At 42.7% G+C, this 18,179-nt stretch overlaps 1 protein-coding gene across 1 annotated transcript; it reads right to left on the bottom strand.

Annotated features, from left to right (window-relative positions):
- Nucleotides 1-7,105: 7,105 nt before the first annotated feature.
- LOC120528955 (tripartite motif-containing protein 16-like) lies at nt 7,106-12,150 on the bottom strand. Its single transcript, XM_039753026.1, has 3 exons — nt 12,146-12,150; nt 10,954-11,060; nt 7,106-7,701 (listed from the first exon to the last, which is right to left on the bottom strand). Exons 1-3 carry the CDS (start codon nt 12,148-12,150, stop codon nt 7,160-7,162), a joined length of 654 nt encoding a protein of 217 aa, XP_039608960.1. The 3' UTR covers nt 7,106-7,159.
- Nucleotides 12,151-18,179: the final 6,029 nt, after the last annotated feature.

Genomic DNA, 18,179 nt, shown 5'->3' with positions numbered 1-18,179 from the left:
ATCACTCGGCCTATGGGGGGCTACTATTCCGTATTAAAATAATTACTTTTCATTTAGCGAAATGAATGAAAACACAGTTGCCTTCTGTCTATTAAGCATTTGCTTCAATATCTGCTCCTGGATCCCGTTCATCATTGGAGGCTGTCTCCAACCGGTTGTAACAAATGAGAGTTTATAAAGTTAAAATGTTTCGATATCCCAGACTATTAAAAACATGCAGACCCCGGGGCAGAGATTCCCCTGGTACAGTGAGCCTGATTAGAAAGATTACGCATTTCACAAACGGGACCCTTCTGTACGTAGTTCAAAATACCGACCTCTTACTACGCCAGAGCTAATACACAACCGGCCTGCGCTTTTAAACCATCCTGAATATTCTCAGAGAAGAGGCTCTGTTTGAATTTTCAGACGCGAGACAAAACTACTTGATTGTAAAGCCCGTTTAGGAGAAAAAAACTAATATTGTTTGCTTCAGTCCAATGAATTTGTACATTAATCGTCGTACACGCAGATAGATGGAAATAAATGCTGCATCTTATATTATACGCACACAGCGCTCATGCGCTTACACACGTGCGCACGCGCACACTTGAGAATAAACGTGGAAATTATTCATAGTAAGGATAAAATATAAGGGTTCATCCATCCGTTTTCTAAAACATACTTGTTTGGCGCATATAATAATCATAAATATGCCATACCGTGATCCTTGATGTTTCCGACGAGATTCGGTTTCCTCTTTCAGTATTAACGGCCTGCTGAGTAATGGACCGGTCTGAACACTTATTTATATACCCGAAAGAGCTGGATGTTTTGGAATGTGCCCGGTAATCAGTAATAACAGATGCTTGCCCATCATTTTAACCGGACATCCGTGTAATGGCCTTTTTCCGGTGTCTAAATACAACAACTTTCGACGGACGCTAAAAAAGTCCGGAATTTGCTTAATAGATATGTTTAAACATCTGTATGTATCTCCGTAAGACCTTTTCATCTTTCCCAAAGTTTTGATCCGCCACGAGGTTAATGGTTATCCGGAATTTGATCAATAGATTCCGCTGTAACTCGTAGATTTGATTAAACAGACGTATTCTGTTTTGCTCCAACCACGAGGTTAAGGGTCATAAACGTCCTGAACGGTCCTAACGTCTGAAGTATGATTCCCCAGAGCCCTAAGGCATTCAAACTTTTAGAAAAAACTAACCAGATTTCTTCATGAGGGGAGGATTAACATGGATAGAATAGGGGTTTGTTTTAGATCGATTTTAATACAAATTATAAATATATTAATTCATATAGCATTTAGACATCTCAAGCGTAATTTAAAAGGGTTCTGCTGCATCTTATTTAACTGTGTGTATGAGGGGCTTATATCGAACTATTTATCTCGTGTTTTACACGTTATCATGAAAGCCTTTAACTTTTAAACATCCATCCATCTTGGGGGAAAAAGTAGGTGCGTGCTAAGCGCATGGGGATGGAAGAAGGGGGTGGTTTACGCTCAGCTGTTGACAAGCATCCGTGCTCCCGTGCCTGGGTTAGGTTATGAGGGGAACTTACACACAGCTCCGAGCATATGGCCTGTACTGATGGCTCTAGCTGCACTCCGGGGGCAGTGTGAACAGAGAGGGAGAGAGAGAGAGAGAGATCCTTTCTGTGTGCTTCGAACTACTACGTGCCCTTGCCTGCATGTACGCAGAGAGCTTTGGCACTGGCCATTTCGCGGGCGCGCGCTGGGGGGCTGTCTGATCTGTGTAGACAGAGAGAGCCAGACAGCTTGTATTTCAGTGTGCTTTGAACTACAAACACAAGCCTGCGGGGCTGTGCAGAGGCTGATTTTCTTTCTGTGTGCGCTGTTGAAGGATTTTAAACGCAGCGCCTGTCTATGATTTGGATGTCGGTTGTTGTTCTGTGAAAGGATTTTCACGGAGATGGGAAGGAAAAGGCTGTTTTGGCTTAGATAAAATACAAGGGGTTTACAAAAATGATATAGCAGCGATTAGATAGATATTTTTAAAATAATTGTTACATAGATATCAGGATTCTTACCCAAAGCAATATTGACAGGAACGGCGACAAGTTAGATCGGTCCGGCCGGAGCATGTGTGTGTGTGTGAATGTCCTCGGAAGTGGAGGGGTCAGACATCATGTGCAGCCTATCGGTGAGACTTAGGCAGGCCATTCAGTATGGGTATGGATAGGAACATGCCTGAACTTGTACAGGGTCCGGCTGCAACATGCCTGAACTTGTCTTAGGAAGAGGGGCTGGGAAGGGTTGGGGTGGTGATGGGCTCAAGGGGGGGCGGCGGGGGCCTAGCAACCCTTGGGCATGTCTGGACTTGCCCTACCGAGATGGTTCAGGGCAGGTGGCCAAGCAGGGGGGGGCGGGGAGTTCAAGGAGGGTGGGGGCATCCATCAAATTACCCTTGACAGCTTCCTGGGAAAACAGATGGCCGGGGCTAAAGGCCATCAAAGGTCAACAAACAACAGATGGGTGGGGGTGGGGACTTCCTGTCATCAATCAACAGGGACCCGGATCAAGGTCATCAAAGGTCAACAAAACACCCGGTGGGTGGAGGAGGGGACTTCCGGAAAGGTCATCAAAGGTCAACAAACAACAGATGGCTGGTGAGGGCAGGACTTCCGGTCTTCAATTAAAAAGGGGCGTGGTTTAATCTCATCAATCAAATTGGATTAAATTTTGACAGAACCCACCTGACATATTACTACTAGAGTGATTGGGTGCAATTCACTTGTTAATTGTTACTGAAGTAAATCGTTTTTTTAAATTGTTCTTCTTTTTTGGCAGTTGGAAAGCCATCAAACTGGAAAGTTCGACTGAAAGAATATACAAACGGCCCCTCAAACACAGCACATGAACAACCTAAAATATTAAGTTAAATGAAATAGGATTTTTACGGATATTCCCTCCACCATAACTTAATTTGGTACAAACTGTTTTTTTTTTACTTTGATTGAGATCTGAAACCAAATATTTCAAGATGCAACACTAAATGACTAATCTGAAGTTGCTTGAAAGAGAAAATTTACGTTGAATGAACAACATTAATGTTAGACTTTTTTATTGCACTACTGCTGGATTATTATTAGTTGGGCCACATGTCAACCATAATATTTTTCTCGAGAATCCATCAATGCATCCGCTAACAGCGAAACTGTATGGTTTTAACTTATCATTACCATCGACGTGCCAAACATAATTAGGCCCCAAAGAATGATAACTTAAAAATATAAAAACATATTGTTTTGAATCGAATTATTTTCACACTATTTTGACATAACAGGCATTTAAGGGAATCACCATGAAACGGGAATTCCCCATCGTAGATGCACCAGTATGCAGAACGCACTGGGTAAGGCGCCATCTACGAACAGTGACGGCATAGGGAGGTACAGGGAGACATTATTCATTTTTCATTCAATTTTGAAAATGGCTTTAAATTTAATTAATTTAATAATTTATGTGATAAATTCGGCCATGAAAATTATTTGTGGTGCCCCCTTTACCCTTGATGCCCTAAGCATGTGCTTACTTTACTTATATGGTTAATCCAGCACTGGTCTGCGCAGACTCGCTGATCTTCGTCTCACTTTTCTTGTGTCGCATGCCCAAATACCCCTCACTGTGGAACGCGGTCGGGGTCGAGTCTGCACGTACACTCACATAAATGACGTGTAATATATGTGTGAATATCTAGAGTGTTGATTCTCGCAGCCCATATTGAAATTGACAGACCTGAGTGGTTAAGGGCAAGAGAAAGGGGCGGGAGAAATGTCAATCAATGTCAGCGTCAGCAAATCATCTTCTTGCTATCACCGCCCGCCTACTCTACTCCAGTCATCGGCATTAGCCTTTATAAATAATCCGAAGGTAATTTAGGTGTCAGAACAATCAAATGGAATCATATAAATGGTGGCGGCGCAGTCACACTCTGAAGTTGGTAAAGCGTGTTTGTATTTGTGTCTTTCAAACTGACGTCAAAGTCACCTGCGATCTCATAACCTGCCCGGGTCAATTGTAATAACCTGAAGTGGCCGTTCAACGTGCGGACCAAACCAGCGCTCCACCTTCACCCCACCTCCCCGCAGTGCGCGTTCCCGCTGATCTCAAAGCACAGCACCGGACTAAACCAGTCGGGCACTCCGTGAAGCGCACGTGTCACACTGAGACTTAGCGGAGTGAGCGTCACGTGAATAGCCGTCTGCTTCCAGTCGAGGCTCAGTCGGTGCTGCGATCTCAAAGTGTCCGCCATTAACACAAGACGGGCTGAGACAGTCCACGGTTATGTGCGCACACTCGGGAGATTTAAGGAGCGCCGAGAAACGATCAAGGAGAACATCAGTTATGGAGACACCGAGGAGACAGCGACATCTACAGAGAGAGTGTCTGTGACTATTATGGGATGCCTTGGGAAGAGAAAGTCAGCTGAGCAAGGAGAACTTCAGCTGGACGAGTGGCACAAATCTGTAAGAACTTCAGCTGCTAAATACTCGCTGATATCACGTTAAAATATCTGCAATAATTTTTTTTTTATTACATCTTGCCTGATGAAGGGGCCTTGCAGAGCCTCGAGAGCTTGCATATTGTAATTTTCTTAGATAGCCAATAAAAGGTGTTATGTTACTTGACTTTTCACTACTTAACACAATCCGAAAATTTGTTAATTGAATCCAGTTAATCTGACTGTGAGTCTCACGTTGCTAAAGAAGCAGAACAAAATTAAATCCAACTCTGTCAATAGTAATAGCAGGTCACTGGCACTTGATCGTTATATTATATTATTATGACTTATCACCTCATAATTATATGACTTGATACCTCGTTATTACGACTAAGCTTTACTAATATGACGGTACACCCCCCTCTAGTGGGCATAGTGGAGAATTGCAGGCCTCTTTAGGGTTTTGCAGTTGTGTGTCAGCAGGGAGGTTTACAGGCTGGTATGGTGCCCACTAATCACACTCACCCTAACACACATTCTGTCATTAAACTGCTGGCCGATATCAGAGGTGACGTCTGGTGCTGCGGCTCTGTAACTCGATGATATTGATTAGCATGGGAGTCATAAAAGCTGTGCTAATGTTTGTGAGGCACCATCTGTTGGAAAGACAGAGACAAATTGACTGGACAGATACACAGACAGACACACAGACACTTGTCCTTTTATTAAAGAGGATTAATCATAAACAAGAAGTCTTAATATCATCAGAACATTTAAAATATGAAATATGATCAGGGGAATTTACAAATCAAAAGTTACCAAATGAAGAGATTTGACAAATAACAGTCGTCCATATTTTATTTTGTGTGTTTTGATCTTTTTAGATTAATAAGCAATTCAAATTTTACAAACTGTGACACATTAACAGGCTATTTATCTCTGTGAATGTAACACCTAATCATATTTAACTAAAGATTAATATAAAATAAGTATTCTTTTACACATTAATTATTATTAAACCAAACTGTTCTTCAAGGTGATGTCAATATTCTGAATATTTTTTTGATCTCACCAAACACTTCACATCCTAACTTCTCGTCTGTTTAATATGCAAAGAGGCCACAAGAGGGAGCAGTTTGGCTCCAGAAGAATCAGCTGATGTCACAGCCCTGAAAGTCCCAGGAATGTCACTAAGGTGCAAGTCACATGACCAGCGTCTGAGGTGACAGCACATGATGAGGGCCACAGGAGCTGACGTGGAGTCGATTATCAGTGACTGGCGATGTGTCCAGTGTGCTCATCGACTTTTAAGTGACATTTTGCCCTGAATGTGCCCACCTGCCCACCCTGCTGACTGACATTTCCATTTCATTAATCCTGAGCTCTAAAAGCCCCAGAGGTCAGCAGGAGACGACCTCAACCTACACAAACATCAGACAACAGGACAACATGGCTGTCAGCCTGTAGAGTTTGACTGACTGCCAGTGTGCAGCTGTGATGAGGACCTGAGTGACCAGACAGACCAGTGGCTTTATGAGTTGACAGAGTGGGGACTGAAGCAATGGCCGAGGTGACAGGAGAGAGAAGAGGGCAGCAGGGCTTTGGTCAGCAGTGAAGAGCTCATCGGGTGACAACCTGTCTGATGAGCGAGTGCTTAAAGAATCAGACGTCAGTCACACATCGAGATACGGATTTGATCAACAAGGAATACAATCTGTGATCACAGGACGGCCATCAGCGTGTGACGAGTCAAAGAGGAGAAAATCAGAGGGAGGAACAAAACTGACAAACACACAAGTGACACACTCGTCTGACTCACTCTGTCTCAGGTCACTCATCTCACCCTTTATCACCCTGACTCTCTTCTCTATCATCCTCACCCCTCACTCTTTATTCACCTTCTCCTCTTCCTTTTAACCCCTCAGGCTCCATGAAGATGACAGATTTAGAAGTCATAGTCGCCATCTGCTGGTGAGGCCTGTCAGTCAGCTGACTCGTATCCTTGAGGTTGGGTGACAGTGGGAACAACAAGGAGGAGGTGCAGTTTAATGTCTAACGTGACACCAAGTGACTCAGTAAAAAACACCAAACTCCATCAGTATGGCCGACATGTGACTGAGCGGTGAGTCCTCGTCTTTAGACATTCACAGTGAATTCATTCAGAGGTGACAGACCACCGGAGTAAATAATAGAGGGGCAGACAATGTCTGTTCAGAGGCCAGCACTCCTGTCACTTCTGTCACTCTGTGCTCCTAAATAGTCACTGGAATGAGGCTCTGGATACTGAGACAGGCATGTGGTCCTGCTGGAGCAGCACTACTGAAAGGCGCTATATGGACTGACTGACAGGTGACATTCAGTGACACTCTGAGGGCACAGCAGTTGGGGTGTCAGCCTGAAGGACATGTGGCTGTGAATCAACAGTGACCCCTGCTGGTCAGACTGGTATTTGTAGGTCTGAGGTGTCACCGTCCCTCATTATGACACACACACCTGATTGGCTACTCAGACCCAATAATAATGGAGACCCTGACAGCCGCACTCGCCCCGCATTCTCATCACCAAATTCACTCACAGAGATGCTGCCCCCCTCCCCCCTCCCCCACCTATAGTGGAAAATTAATTTTGACCCCAAACTACAAACACAAAGACACCTGAGCTTGTGGGGACATCAAGTGACCGGTGGAGGGTACTGGTCAGTGGTCACATGGTGTCAGAGGGCTGATTGTTACACTGGTGTTACGACCAACATAAAACCCTGGATAGAGGGGCTCAGTGAAGGAGGTGTTGAACTTGTGCAGGAGGGTCATTGTGTTTGAGACGCTATAAAATGACAGAGAGCCAGCAGGCCAGTCCAGATACACACCTATTGTGGGGCTGTAGGGGGCGCTGATTACAGTCTGCTTGTTATTGTGACGCACAGAGCACTGGGAATGAAAACACTCCAAACACCAGGACTTGTCGTTGTACCCAAGGATGCAATACCAGTCCTCTCCTTTCCTTCTCAGTCCTTTATATGCGACTCCAATCACCACACCACCTCCACTGCATTCCACCTCCCAGTAACAGCGAGTCCCAGTCAGAGCCTCTCTGCACAGAACTTGTTCCCAGTAGTCAAATCTGTCAGGATGATCAAGATATTCAGTCTTTGTCCCCTCACGTGTCATCTTCTTGTTCCCTTCAGGGAGATGGAGGTCTCTGTGTGCCGTGTTGATGTTCAGTGTGAGGGGACAGAAGTCTGAAAGGAGAGAAAAGAAAACGAGTGAAGAAATCTGGGAGTGTGTAACAGGACTGAGTGCGGAGAATAACACAGACAATTAACAAGAACCAATCAGGAGCTGTGCTGACGAGACACTCATAGTAAAGAGCTCATCTGATTGGACAGAATCTGTGGAGATTAAAATTAAATCATAAAAAGATAACAACAGACAACAAAGTGAAAGGCAGGCAAGTCAGTCATTTGAAAGTCATCTCAGTCATCAGAAATTATGATAAACAACATAAGGTCACCATTGAGGTCAGAGTTCTGATGGACTGTCCACACTGACCGCTGGCTTTATTAAATGACATGTTTTATTGTCACAGTCCACCTCTTTAATTTAAAATCAATCAACTGTCACACTTCACAACCACATAAATTATTTGACTAAAAGCTGCAATCAGTATTTACTATTTCAATTCTATCTATCTATCTATCTATCTATCTATCTATCTATCTATCTATCTATCTATCTATCTATCTATCTATCTATCTATCTATCTATTATATAGTGCCTTTCCCATCTGTCATTGTCTCTCTCTTTCATTCTTTAGTGTGTTTCCTGTCATCTCTTTTAATTATTTGACTGTCATTCTTATCCAAGGTGACTCCCATCATCTCAAATTCCATTGTTTCCTTTTCTTTTCTTTGTCCAATCAGAGCCCAGGCAGGTGAAGTGACTTGCTGAGGTCACACAGTGGTGTCAGTACTGGGATTTGAACCCACAACCTCAGGGTTTGAACTCCAAAGTCTTCACCACCACACCACATTGCATTTTCTCTTCCATTTGAACTTTCCTTCTGTTCAAACGGAGGTCAGCTTTACTCTGGTGGTCTCATCGGGGTGGTGGGCTACAGTCCTGTGGATCCTCAAACATCTTCAGAATATTAGCAGCTGTGCTTGCTGGACCATGAAGCTCTTTGGAGGCGCATTGTAATCTTCACCTTGACCACCCTTGGCTGTGACCTTCGTCATCTCCTCCTCTTTGCCTGTCCTCGTTCAGTGTGAGGCACACATGGACACAACACAAGAGAGTGAGGACTTGACTGAGTGACTGAAGACCACGGCGACACTCATTTCAGGAATCAGCCAGCTTGAGATGTCACCACAGTCCTGTGAGGTCTTTGAACTTCTAAGGACCCCCAATAATTTTTTTTTTTTCTATTTCCGGCGCGGCAACTGAGTGGCAGCCATTTCAGCAGCTCCATGTATGACTTTATCTTTTTACCTTTTTTTCTATTTATTTTATTTTTCTTTTCTCAATTCACTGATCACTTCTACCACTTTCTTATATGTGGAATCACTCCCTGGACACTTTTTACTATTTTACTATTTGACATGGATTTTTACACTCTGAGACTCGCCTATTTAAGTAGTCAACTTACAGCACTGAGAAGAAATGCTTATGCCGGTGTGGTTCCTTATTTACCTGACGAGGTAAGAAGACGATATCGGGGCAGCCGAGCCGATGCAAAGATAAAAGATAATATAAAAGCCAGGCAATTTGAGAGAAAATGGCGTTATAAACTGTCGGTGCCTTCTGTAATCCTGGGAAATGTGAACTCACTACCAAATAAGATCGACGAACTGGCTGTGCTGGTGAAAAATGTCAGATCCTAAAGAGAATGCAGCTTGCTGTGTTTTAGTGAAACGTGGCTAACAACTACCATCCCAGATGCTAACGTGGAGCTACCCGGGTTTAGCACAGTTAGAGCGGACAGAGACGCAAGTACCTGTGGAAAGAAAAAAGGAGGAGGACTCGCTCTCTATGTCAATACAAAGTGGTGCAACTCAGGACATGTAAATGTTAAAATCTCCACTTGCTGCAGGAACATCGAACAGTTGGCCATAAGTCTGCGCCCCTATTACTTGCCCAGAGAGTTTGGACACGTGATTGCTGATATTGTTTACATCCCCCCTCAAGCGAACACGGAGATAGGGAGTGACATCATCCATTCCGCAGTTGCTAAGTTACAAACGCAGCACCCTGAGGCACTTGTGCTAATCTCTGGAGACTTTAACCAAGTGACGCTGGAAAAAACATTACCTGCCTTCTCCCAGTATGTGGATTGTAACACTCGGGGAAACAGGACTATCGACCAACTGTATGTAAACGTTAAAGACGCATACAGCGCCACCCTGCTGCCTGCGCTTGGGAAAGCAGATCATAACCTGGTTCTGCTTCAGCCTCACTACAAACCAAGAGTGAGGGCGCTACCTACAACCACACGCTTATTCAGGAAGTGGTCCCCTGAGGCAGAGCAGGCTCTGAGAGACTGGAACTACAGACTGGGATATACTTCTGGGGTCACATAGTGAAAACATTGAAGAGGCTGTTGACTGCACAACTGATTACATCAACTTCTGTATGGACATTGTAGTTCCAGTAAGAACAGTACGCTGCTATGCTAACAACAAGCAATGGATTACAAGTGACATCAAAGGCCTTTCAAACCAGAAGAAAAGGGCTTTTAAAGATGGTGATCAGCATGAGCTCAAGCGCATGCAGAAGGAACTCCGAGTCCAGCTCAGGGCGGCGAAAGAGCAGTACAAGAGAAAGCTGGAGCAGAAGGTGCAGAATAACAGCATGAAGGAAGTGTGGGATGGGATGAAGATTATCACTGGCTGCAGCTCGAAGCGGGGTGCCACCATCAAGACAGACGTGGAGAGAGCAAACCAAATGAACAACTATGCTTTCTTAGAAGGTTGATGTCATTCAACATCTGCAATAAGATGCTGCAGATGTTCTACCAGACGGTTGTGGCAAGTGCCCTCTTTTACGCGGTGGTGTGCTGGGGTGGCAGCATAAAGATGAAAGACACCTCACGCCTGGACAAACTTGTTAAGTAGGCAGGCCTTTATTGTAGGAGTAAAGGTGGACAGTTTAACATCTGTGGCAGAGCGACGGGCGCTGAGCAGGCTCCTGTCAATCATGGAGAATCCACTGCATCCACTGAACAGTGTCTTCTCCAGGCAGAGGAGTAGATTCAGCGACAGACTGCTGTCACCATCCTGCTCCACTGAGGACACAGTACTCTGGTTGAACAGACGGCTTTGGTGATTCACTGCCTGAGTCTCTCTATCCCATAATGCACCAGTCATAGGACCCCCATCACTCTCAGCCCATCAGTCACACAACACTCAAACTTTCACATTCTAAGCCTGTCCTGCTCTAATAAAACTTCAATGATTTTTATTGTGATGATCCATTCAGTCAAAGCACAAACTCACATTTTAAAAAGTCGTCTCTGCTCTGAGGTTCAGGAGGCAGGAGGGTGAAAACTGGAGGTTCATGAGCTGAAAATAAAAAGAAAAGAGAAGAAGAATGGAAACTGAGAAGATGGCATTGTGGGATCTTAGTTTAGTTCTTAAACACGAATTACAAATGTAGAGGAGTTTAAATAAAACATTTATAAAATATAAAAGGGCTGGCAAATGAGGCCAAATGTAGATCTGAATATTCATATTAATAATAAATATACAGGAAGTCAAAGAGTATTGAGACCCCTTCACTTTCTGCACACTTTACTGTGTTGTTGATTTAATTTTAAATGGATTAATGTGCCTTTTGTGCTCCTCAGTCTACAGTCAGTAACCCATAATAACAAAGTGAGCGCAGGTCTTCAGAAAGATCTGCACATTTATTACAAATCAAAACTGAAACGTCTTCTTCCTAGAAGTATTCAGACACTTATTTCTGGTCCTCTCTGTATTTGACTGCACTTCTCCTCTCCTCAGTTCTGACCTGTCACTCTGTCCCCATAGCCTGATGCAGTCACCACCATCTTCACTGTAGAGATGGCATTAGGCGGGTAGTGAGCAGTGCCTGGTCTTCTCCAGACATCCTTCTTGGTCTTTTGTCTAAAGAGTTCAATGTTTGCTTCATCAGATTTTTGAATCTTTCTCTTGATGCTCTCAGGCTGTCATTTGTCTTTTACTTGAGAGTATCTTCTCCCTGGCCACTCTACCATAAACGCTTGATGGCAGTTCTATCAAACAGTTTCTCTCATTTCAGCAGAGGACTTCTGAAGTTCTGTTGTAGTGACCATTAGGTTCTTGGTCTCCTCCCTGGCCAAGGCCTTTCCTTTCCAGTTACTCAGACTGGCCATCTCTAGAAAGTGTCCTGGTGTTTCCAAACATTTTCCATTCCCCAATTCTTGAGGCAGCTGTTCTCCAGGTAACACTCAAAGATTTACAAATGGCTTTATCCCTTGGCTCTGATCTTTGCCTCACCAAAATTTGATCACAGAGGTCTACAGAAGATCACTTGAACTTCATGTCTTGGTGTTCGTGCTGACATACAATGTCATAAATATTCTGTATTTTATACATATTGACAAGCAGGTACAGTTCTTCACATCTTCAGAGCTCCATCTAGTTAAGAAATCCCACCATGAGTCGAGAGGGTGCTGCTCCTGCTAACGTCATCACTTCAGTGAGTTCACAGGCCACAAGACGAGTGACGTCACTTCCACAGCCCGCTAATTAAGCTCCGCCTCTTCAGTGACACCACTATAAAATGTCACCAGAAGTGGGTGTTCATTACAGATCTGTGACTGAGGAAGACGGAGCTCCGACTCACAAGTGACTTTAACTTGACAGCCTTTGATTGCAGCAGACGTCATCATTGTGCTCCTTCTTTGAGCTTTTTATTTCATCTTCATCATTAAACGTGGTATTTCAGGGTGGTACCCCAACTCTTTGTGCCCACTCTCTCTGCTTATTTTCACAATACACACATACAGTAAATGTCTAATGTGGTGGACGGCTGTGATGGACCCTGTGCCTTTGGCTGCTTGACCTTAGTTTGTGTTTAAACAAATCGCTGTCTTTATGTGTAAACGTACGTAATTCATAATTTATAAAGTGTGTTTTACTCTGAGGCTGCACTCACTGAAATGTTCAGGTGGTCCTCAAGTACTCAGAGTTCTGACGCAGTCCTCCAATTTGCTTATCTTCACCACTGAAATATGTCAAATAAAATGTTTTGGTGTGTAAACTCCTTTTAAATGTCGGTGGGAGACACGACTTCTGAGCAAACAACAGCAGGAATATAAAACACGAGAGCCCAGGGGGAGCACAGCTGAAAATGGATGAACGTGAACTTTTAACGTGGACTCCATCCAGCAGAATGTAATGGACAGCAAGACAGCAGGAGCAGATTGAGATGTTCTGATGTTATAAAGCACTGACGCTGAGCTCAATTTGAGTCCATTAACGTCTTCTCTGTTCTCAAATAAACAATTCATTTGTGCTCTGAGCCGGCTTAGCCATTTAAAACACATTTCTGTTCATTAATCTTAAGGTGAGCAAAGCAAAGGAAATAAAAAGAATCCCAAAGTTAAGTGAAAAAAGGACTTTTTAAGAGAATATGGAAAACGTGTAAGGAGTATAACATTTCAAGTTAAAATTCCAAAACATCTGATCAAACACAGCTGATGACTGTGAAAGGCACTATATAGTGAAAAATAATAAACAGCAAAGGATGGCAGATAAATGTTAAAGAGCAGGCCTTCTTCAGTGTCCTCTTATTGTCACTCTGGTCCTCCTAATGGACTTCAATAACAAACACAATGTCACCAGACGCTGTACCTGATGGAGTCCTTGTCATGATGTCCCACTGGCTGATCTTCTCCAGACTCTTTGTCAGACCTGACAGCTCCTTTCTCAGGTCCTCAGATGAGAAATCAGCGGTGACAGTGAAGCTCAGCGAGTCTCCATCAGCAGGAAGGACAAAGCGAGAGGAGAAAGTCTGGATCAGGAGAGAAGAGAGGACGAGATTTCAGAAATGAGACATTAAAAAGTAAGTAATGCTGATAAGAGGGGCTCTTCTGAATTAAGGATCAGTGTGGTGGGCAGTCAGCGTGGGTTTAGATGGTGAGAACGCCTGTCATTGACTTGTTGGTTATTTATGAGAGAATATTTGGTGGAGTGTAGTGGAGCATCAGAGATTATCAACCTTAACTATCAATGAGCTTTTCACACAGGACTCCATGAGTGGAGAGTCAAGATAAAGTGATTGATGGGGCAGGAGGGTCCAGAATTGACTTGGCACACAAAACAAGGCTTCGGTTTTTTATGGTTCTGAGACAAACTTAATGAAATTAAATTAAATGTAAAGACTAACACATGTAGGGAGAAAGCTCTTTAATATGATTATACAATTGAAGGTCTGTAGCTCATAAGTGTGACTTGTGAGGAAATCCTAGGAGCCTTTGATTCTTCATCACCATCATCATCATCATCAACCATACAAAAGAGAGAAAGCTACGGCAAGCTGAGTTATGTAGCGACCACCATGTGTGGAGTGTAAATCAAGAACTGAATCTCCATAATGTCTGTGAAACACAGTCGACATCAGGACTATTGTGTGGAGTGTGAGAGAAAAGCACACGAGAAAGATGAGAGATGAGATACGAGATTGGACTGTCTGGTCTGAGCTGTGAGGAAATGCTGAAGGATTTGAATCTCATCAGTTTAAGGATGGATACATCAGAAGGTGGCCTGGCAGAAGAGTTGGCACCATCCTTTATTAGATGTCATCTTTTACACTTCATAAAAAATTCTCTTTTTCACACAGACAGCTGTAGATTCATCTGTCTGTCATGTACATGATGTAAACAACTTTGAGATATTTGTAAAAAGAATATTTGAAATGTTAAGGAAATATGAAAAGACGATCTGTGTTGGACTGAATGGCCTGTTCTTGTCATGTTGTACAAACTCCTCAGATCTTTTAAATTTCTCTCTAAATGTTCTCAGGTCCCACACACCCCAGTCTGATCAGACTCCTGTGAAGTGTCGCTCTCACCTGCAGGAAGTGGAGATGGTCCTTGGTCTCTGAAAGCTCCTTCAGCTCAGCTTCTCTCCTCTTCAGCTCCTCAATCTCCTTCTCCAGTTGCTCCATGACTCCTTCAGCCTTCTCCATTTCTCTCTTTTCTTGTTCTCTGATCCTCTCAGTCAGTTTCCTGTGGGCTTCCTCAATGCACCGTATCAGAGCAGTGAAGCTCTTCTCATTTTCTTCCACCTCTCTTACCACAGACATCTGAATAAATAGGATAAAGATTTAGAATTGAGTCACCTGATAAGAATAACCAATCATGAGGCACATTTTTTGTTATTTTGATGTTGTGAAGGACAGTTTGAAATGGCTGGCATGACTGGTGGTACTTTATTTGCAGAAGGAAGGTCAGTTGCAGACTGACTCCATACAATATGTTCCTCCATTATGCCGAGTAACATCATCACTCTGCTGATGCTGCTATTAAGGAAACTGCAGGACTTTATGAGATACGCAGTCATGAAAGGCTTCCTTGTGAAGGATCTTGAGAGCCATTGGCAGGAGCTGCTTGGGGACACCTCTACTGTCTTGTGAGGACTCCATTTGACCTGACAGTTTGTATAAAAGTCTGCCTTTAATAATGGCAACTCCAGCTCAGCCAGAGGTTAGGAGTGGAGTAGGACAACACACACCAGGAATAAAGAAAAAGAAGAAGAAATACAGTATTTGTAAAGGAGTTAACTTGTGTGTTAGAAGGTAGTTGTGTTAAAATAAAACAATTTCTGGACCAGAGACTTGTGTATATCAGTTGTATTCTAGTTTGGGTGTCAGACATCACCGTGTCAGACCAGTGAGATGGAGATATTAAACAAGAGGGTCTAGGTATTGGTCAAGGGGCTTCAGATTTCCTTTAATTTCATGAACTTTTGCATATTTACCTTCTTCCATCTCTTTTTCATTGTAAAGCTCAGAGTTGTGAGTCTTTATTTCCATGTCTGATGTATTTCTAATTCATTTATGAACTTTGCATTATTACTAATTAATTTGCTATTTTAACTATGACTCATACTTACTGTATATGATGACACCTGGCTGTGTGTTACTATGTGGGAAGTAAATGTGAGGTAAAAGGTGCCTGTTGTCCAGGATCATCAACCCCAAAGCTGGAGGTGTTCTGTTGTTTTCAGAACTTTGCACATCTGGATAGTGACTCGGATAACTGCGACAGAAGGTGAGGAAGACAAGCCCTAAAAGGTCACCTCCTAACCAGCAACTAGAATGACGAAGAAATGATAATATGAGAATTATTATTAGGGAATTTAGATGAAGCTTTACACCAGATACAGAGAGTCTCATATGGTGTTTTGCCTTTTGATGCACATGTGGAAAACCTCCCTGGTTGGGTGGATAGGCGCCTGGCTGGAGTAGGGATGGAAGAATCCAGTTGTCATTGCCACATTTGTCCAGTTCTAAGTGAACATTTATATGTGGATGGATCAGACCAGCAGTACTGCAGAACAATTTAAGACTTTGGAAAAAAGCTGAGGAGCAGTAGTGACAAAGTGATCAGAAGTTCAGCATATGCCACACATAAGACTGAGGAAATTAGATAGATAGATAGATAGATAGATAGATAGATAGATAGATAGATAGATAGATAGATAGATAGATAGATAGATAGATAGATAGATAGATAGATAGAAAATGGCCCTCATAGAATCTTTATATAATTAAACATTTATTCATCATAAAGTTGTATTCCAAATACACAGACACTCTTTTGAGCCAGACAAGCCAATCCAAAACAAAGTTTCCAAACATAATCCAAAGACAGCTGTTGAAAAACAAAGCACAGGCTAAAACATACAGAAAATCACAAAAGCATAAGGCACAGCTAAAAAAATACAGTAACTTAACAAACTCAGAGCACATTCACAATGAAACTGTGGGAGACCCTCGGGTTTATAGGGTGGAAGGGAAGTTCATGGTGGTAAATGGTAGATGGTCCACCTCTTGGTGAGCCACACACAAACCACATAGAACATAACAAAGGCAGCTTATACACAAAATCAAATACAAAGAATAAAGCACATACTCAACCAAATCAACTTTAACATTAATAAATAAACAAAAAAGATATGAAACAGGACTTTGAACATCTAGTGGAAGGAATCCTGGCTGAAAACTGTCATGATAAGCTTGGATGTAGAGAGGGGATTTCATGTATCAGTAATAAGCAGGAATTGTAGGAGGAAACAACAAAAGCAGACGAGCGTAGAAACATAAACCAAAGTGATTTTCGGTCTGTGAGGTTGGCTCATCTTCACTTGTACTTCTTCAGTTATCACCTCTATGTCTGGACTGGACTACACAGTGTTGAGTGACACATTGTGCCCCGCCTACTTTCTTTGAACAATAGACACACCCAACTGGTCTGGACCGGCTAAGTTTAGTACTTTATTACACTCAATGATGTTGGTCTGTTTAATGTGAGTCTGTGTTAAATAAATTAGTTTGGATAAGTTTGGTCTGTCTGAGCACAGAAATGTGTGTGAAGAGTTCTGTCTCTGCTGGATGAGAACTTTCACATAAATGAATCCTGGCAGAAATGGGCATCGGAGAGTGTGCTACCATAGACAGTCTGCCAGCTCATTACAGGGTCAGAGCTACACTAGTGATCACAATGGAAGCCAATTTGGGGTTTCTGCCAATTAACCAAACTGAAATGTGAGGATGTGGTGGAAGATCTGGAATAACTGTTAGAAACCCAGTGAGATACTGGAAGAAGGGGTAAACTCCACACGGAAAGTGAATGGAGGAAAGTGGATCTGAGATTCAGCAGATGCCATCGCTGCACAACCTTACTGCCCTTTGTGATAAAATATTAAAGCTGAAGTAAAACATTTGGAGGTGTACGTTATGTAAACTCCGCACTCAGTCAAACAGTGGAGATCTTTAAGCTGTGGAGTATAATAAAACTGAGAGATACCAGAATGAACAAGAGAAGGCCATTACAACCTCCAGAATAAATCAAGAATATCCCATCTCTCCAAATGAGGTATTTTACAGGAAAAGACAGGCTCTCATATCAAAATTTAACCTCTTGATAACAAAAGAACCTGAACAACTCATTTTGAAATCACAACATCATTATGGAGAACATGGGGAGGCTAATAAGATCTTAGCTCAGCAATCAACAAGCAGGAAGTTTGCAATGCAATAACAGAAATTACCAGCGGAACTGCAGATAAAGTAATGAAGCCTAAAAAATATAACTCACGCATTTAGCAAATACTATAAGTCTTCATATTCTACTCTGTTTAAAGAAGACGAGACACAGTCTGAGGAGTTCTTTGATGTAAAACAAAGACAACAGCTGGACACTATTAGTGAAGAGGAACTGGACAAACCTCTGACACTCTCAGAGTTACTGGATGCTGTAGACTCACTCCAAAGTGGGAAAACAACAGGCCCTGATGGCAACCAAAAGAATTTTATAAAGACGTTTTCAAAAGTTAGCTCCACTATTATTAGCAATGTTTACAGAAGCTACAGACAACAAAAATCTACCCAAATAACCTACCCAATTTTCCACACCTCCCACCAATTTCTTTTCCAGAAGAAATCCTGATCAGTCCTGAGGAGTAGACAGCATTTCAGCAACATATAAAAACAT

The sequence above is a fragment of the Polypterus senegalus genome, chromosome 4 (genome assembly GCF_016835505.1).
Source record: "Polypterus senegalus isolate Bchr_013 chromosome 4, ASM1683550v1, whole genome shotgun sequence".
Classification (NCBI taxonomy): domain Eukaryota; kingdom Metazoa; phylum Chordata; class Cladistia; order Polypteriformes; family Polypteridae; genus Polypterus; species Polypterus senegalus.
Note: the sequence above shows the minus strand (reverse complement) of the source record. Positions and strands in the feature narration are given on the sequence as shown.

Coding starts and splice junctions, on each gene's coding strand:
- LOC120528955 (XM_039753026.1), bottom strand. Junction 7,702..10,953: donor CAGAGACGACTTTTTAAAAT/GTGAGTTTGTGC, acceptor CTCTCCTTTCAG/ACTTCTGTCCCCTCACACTG.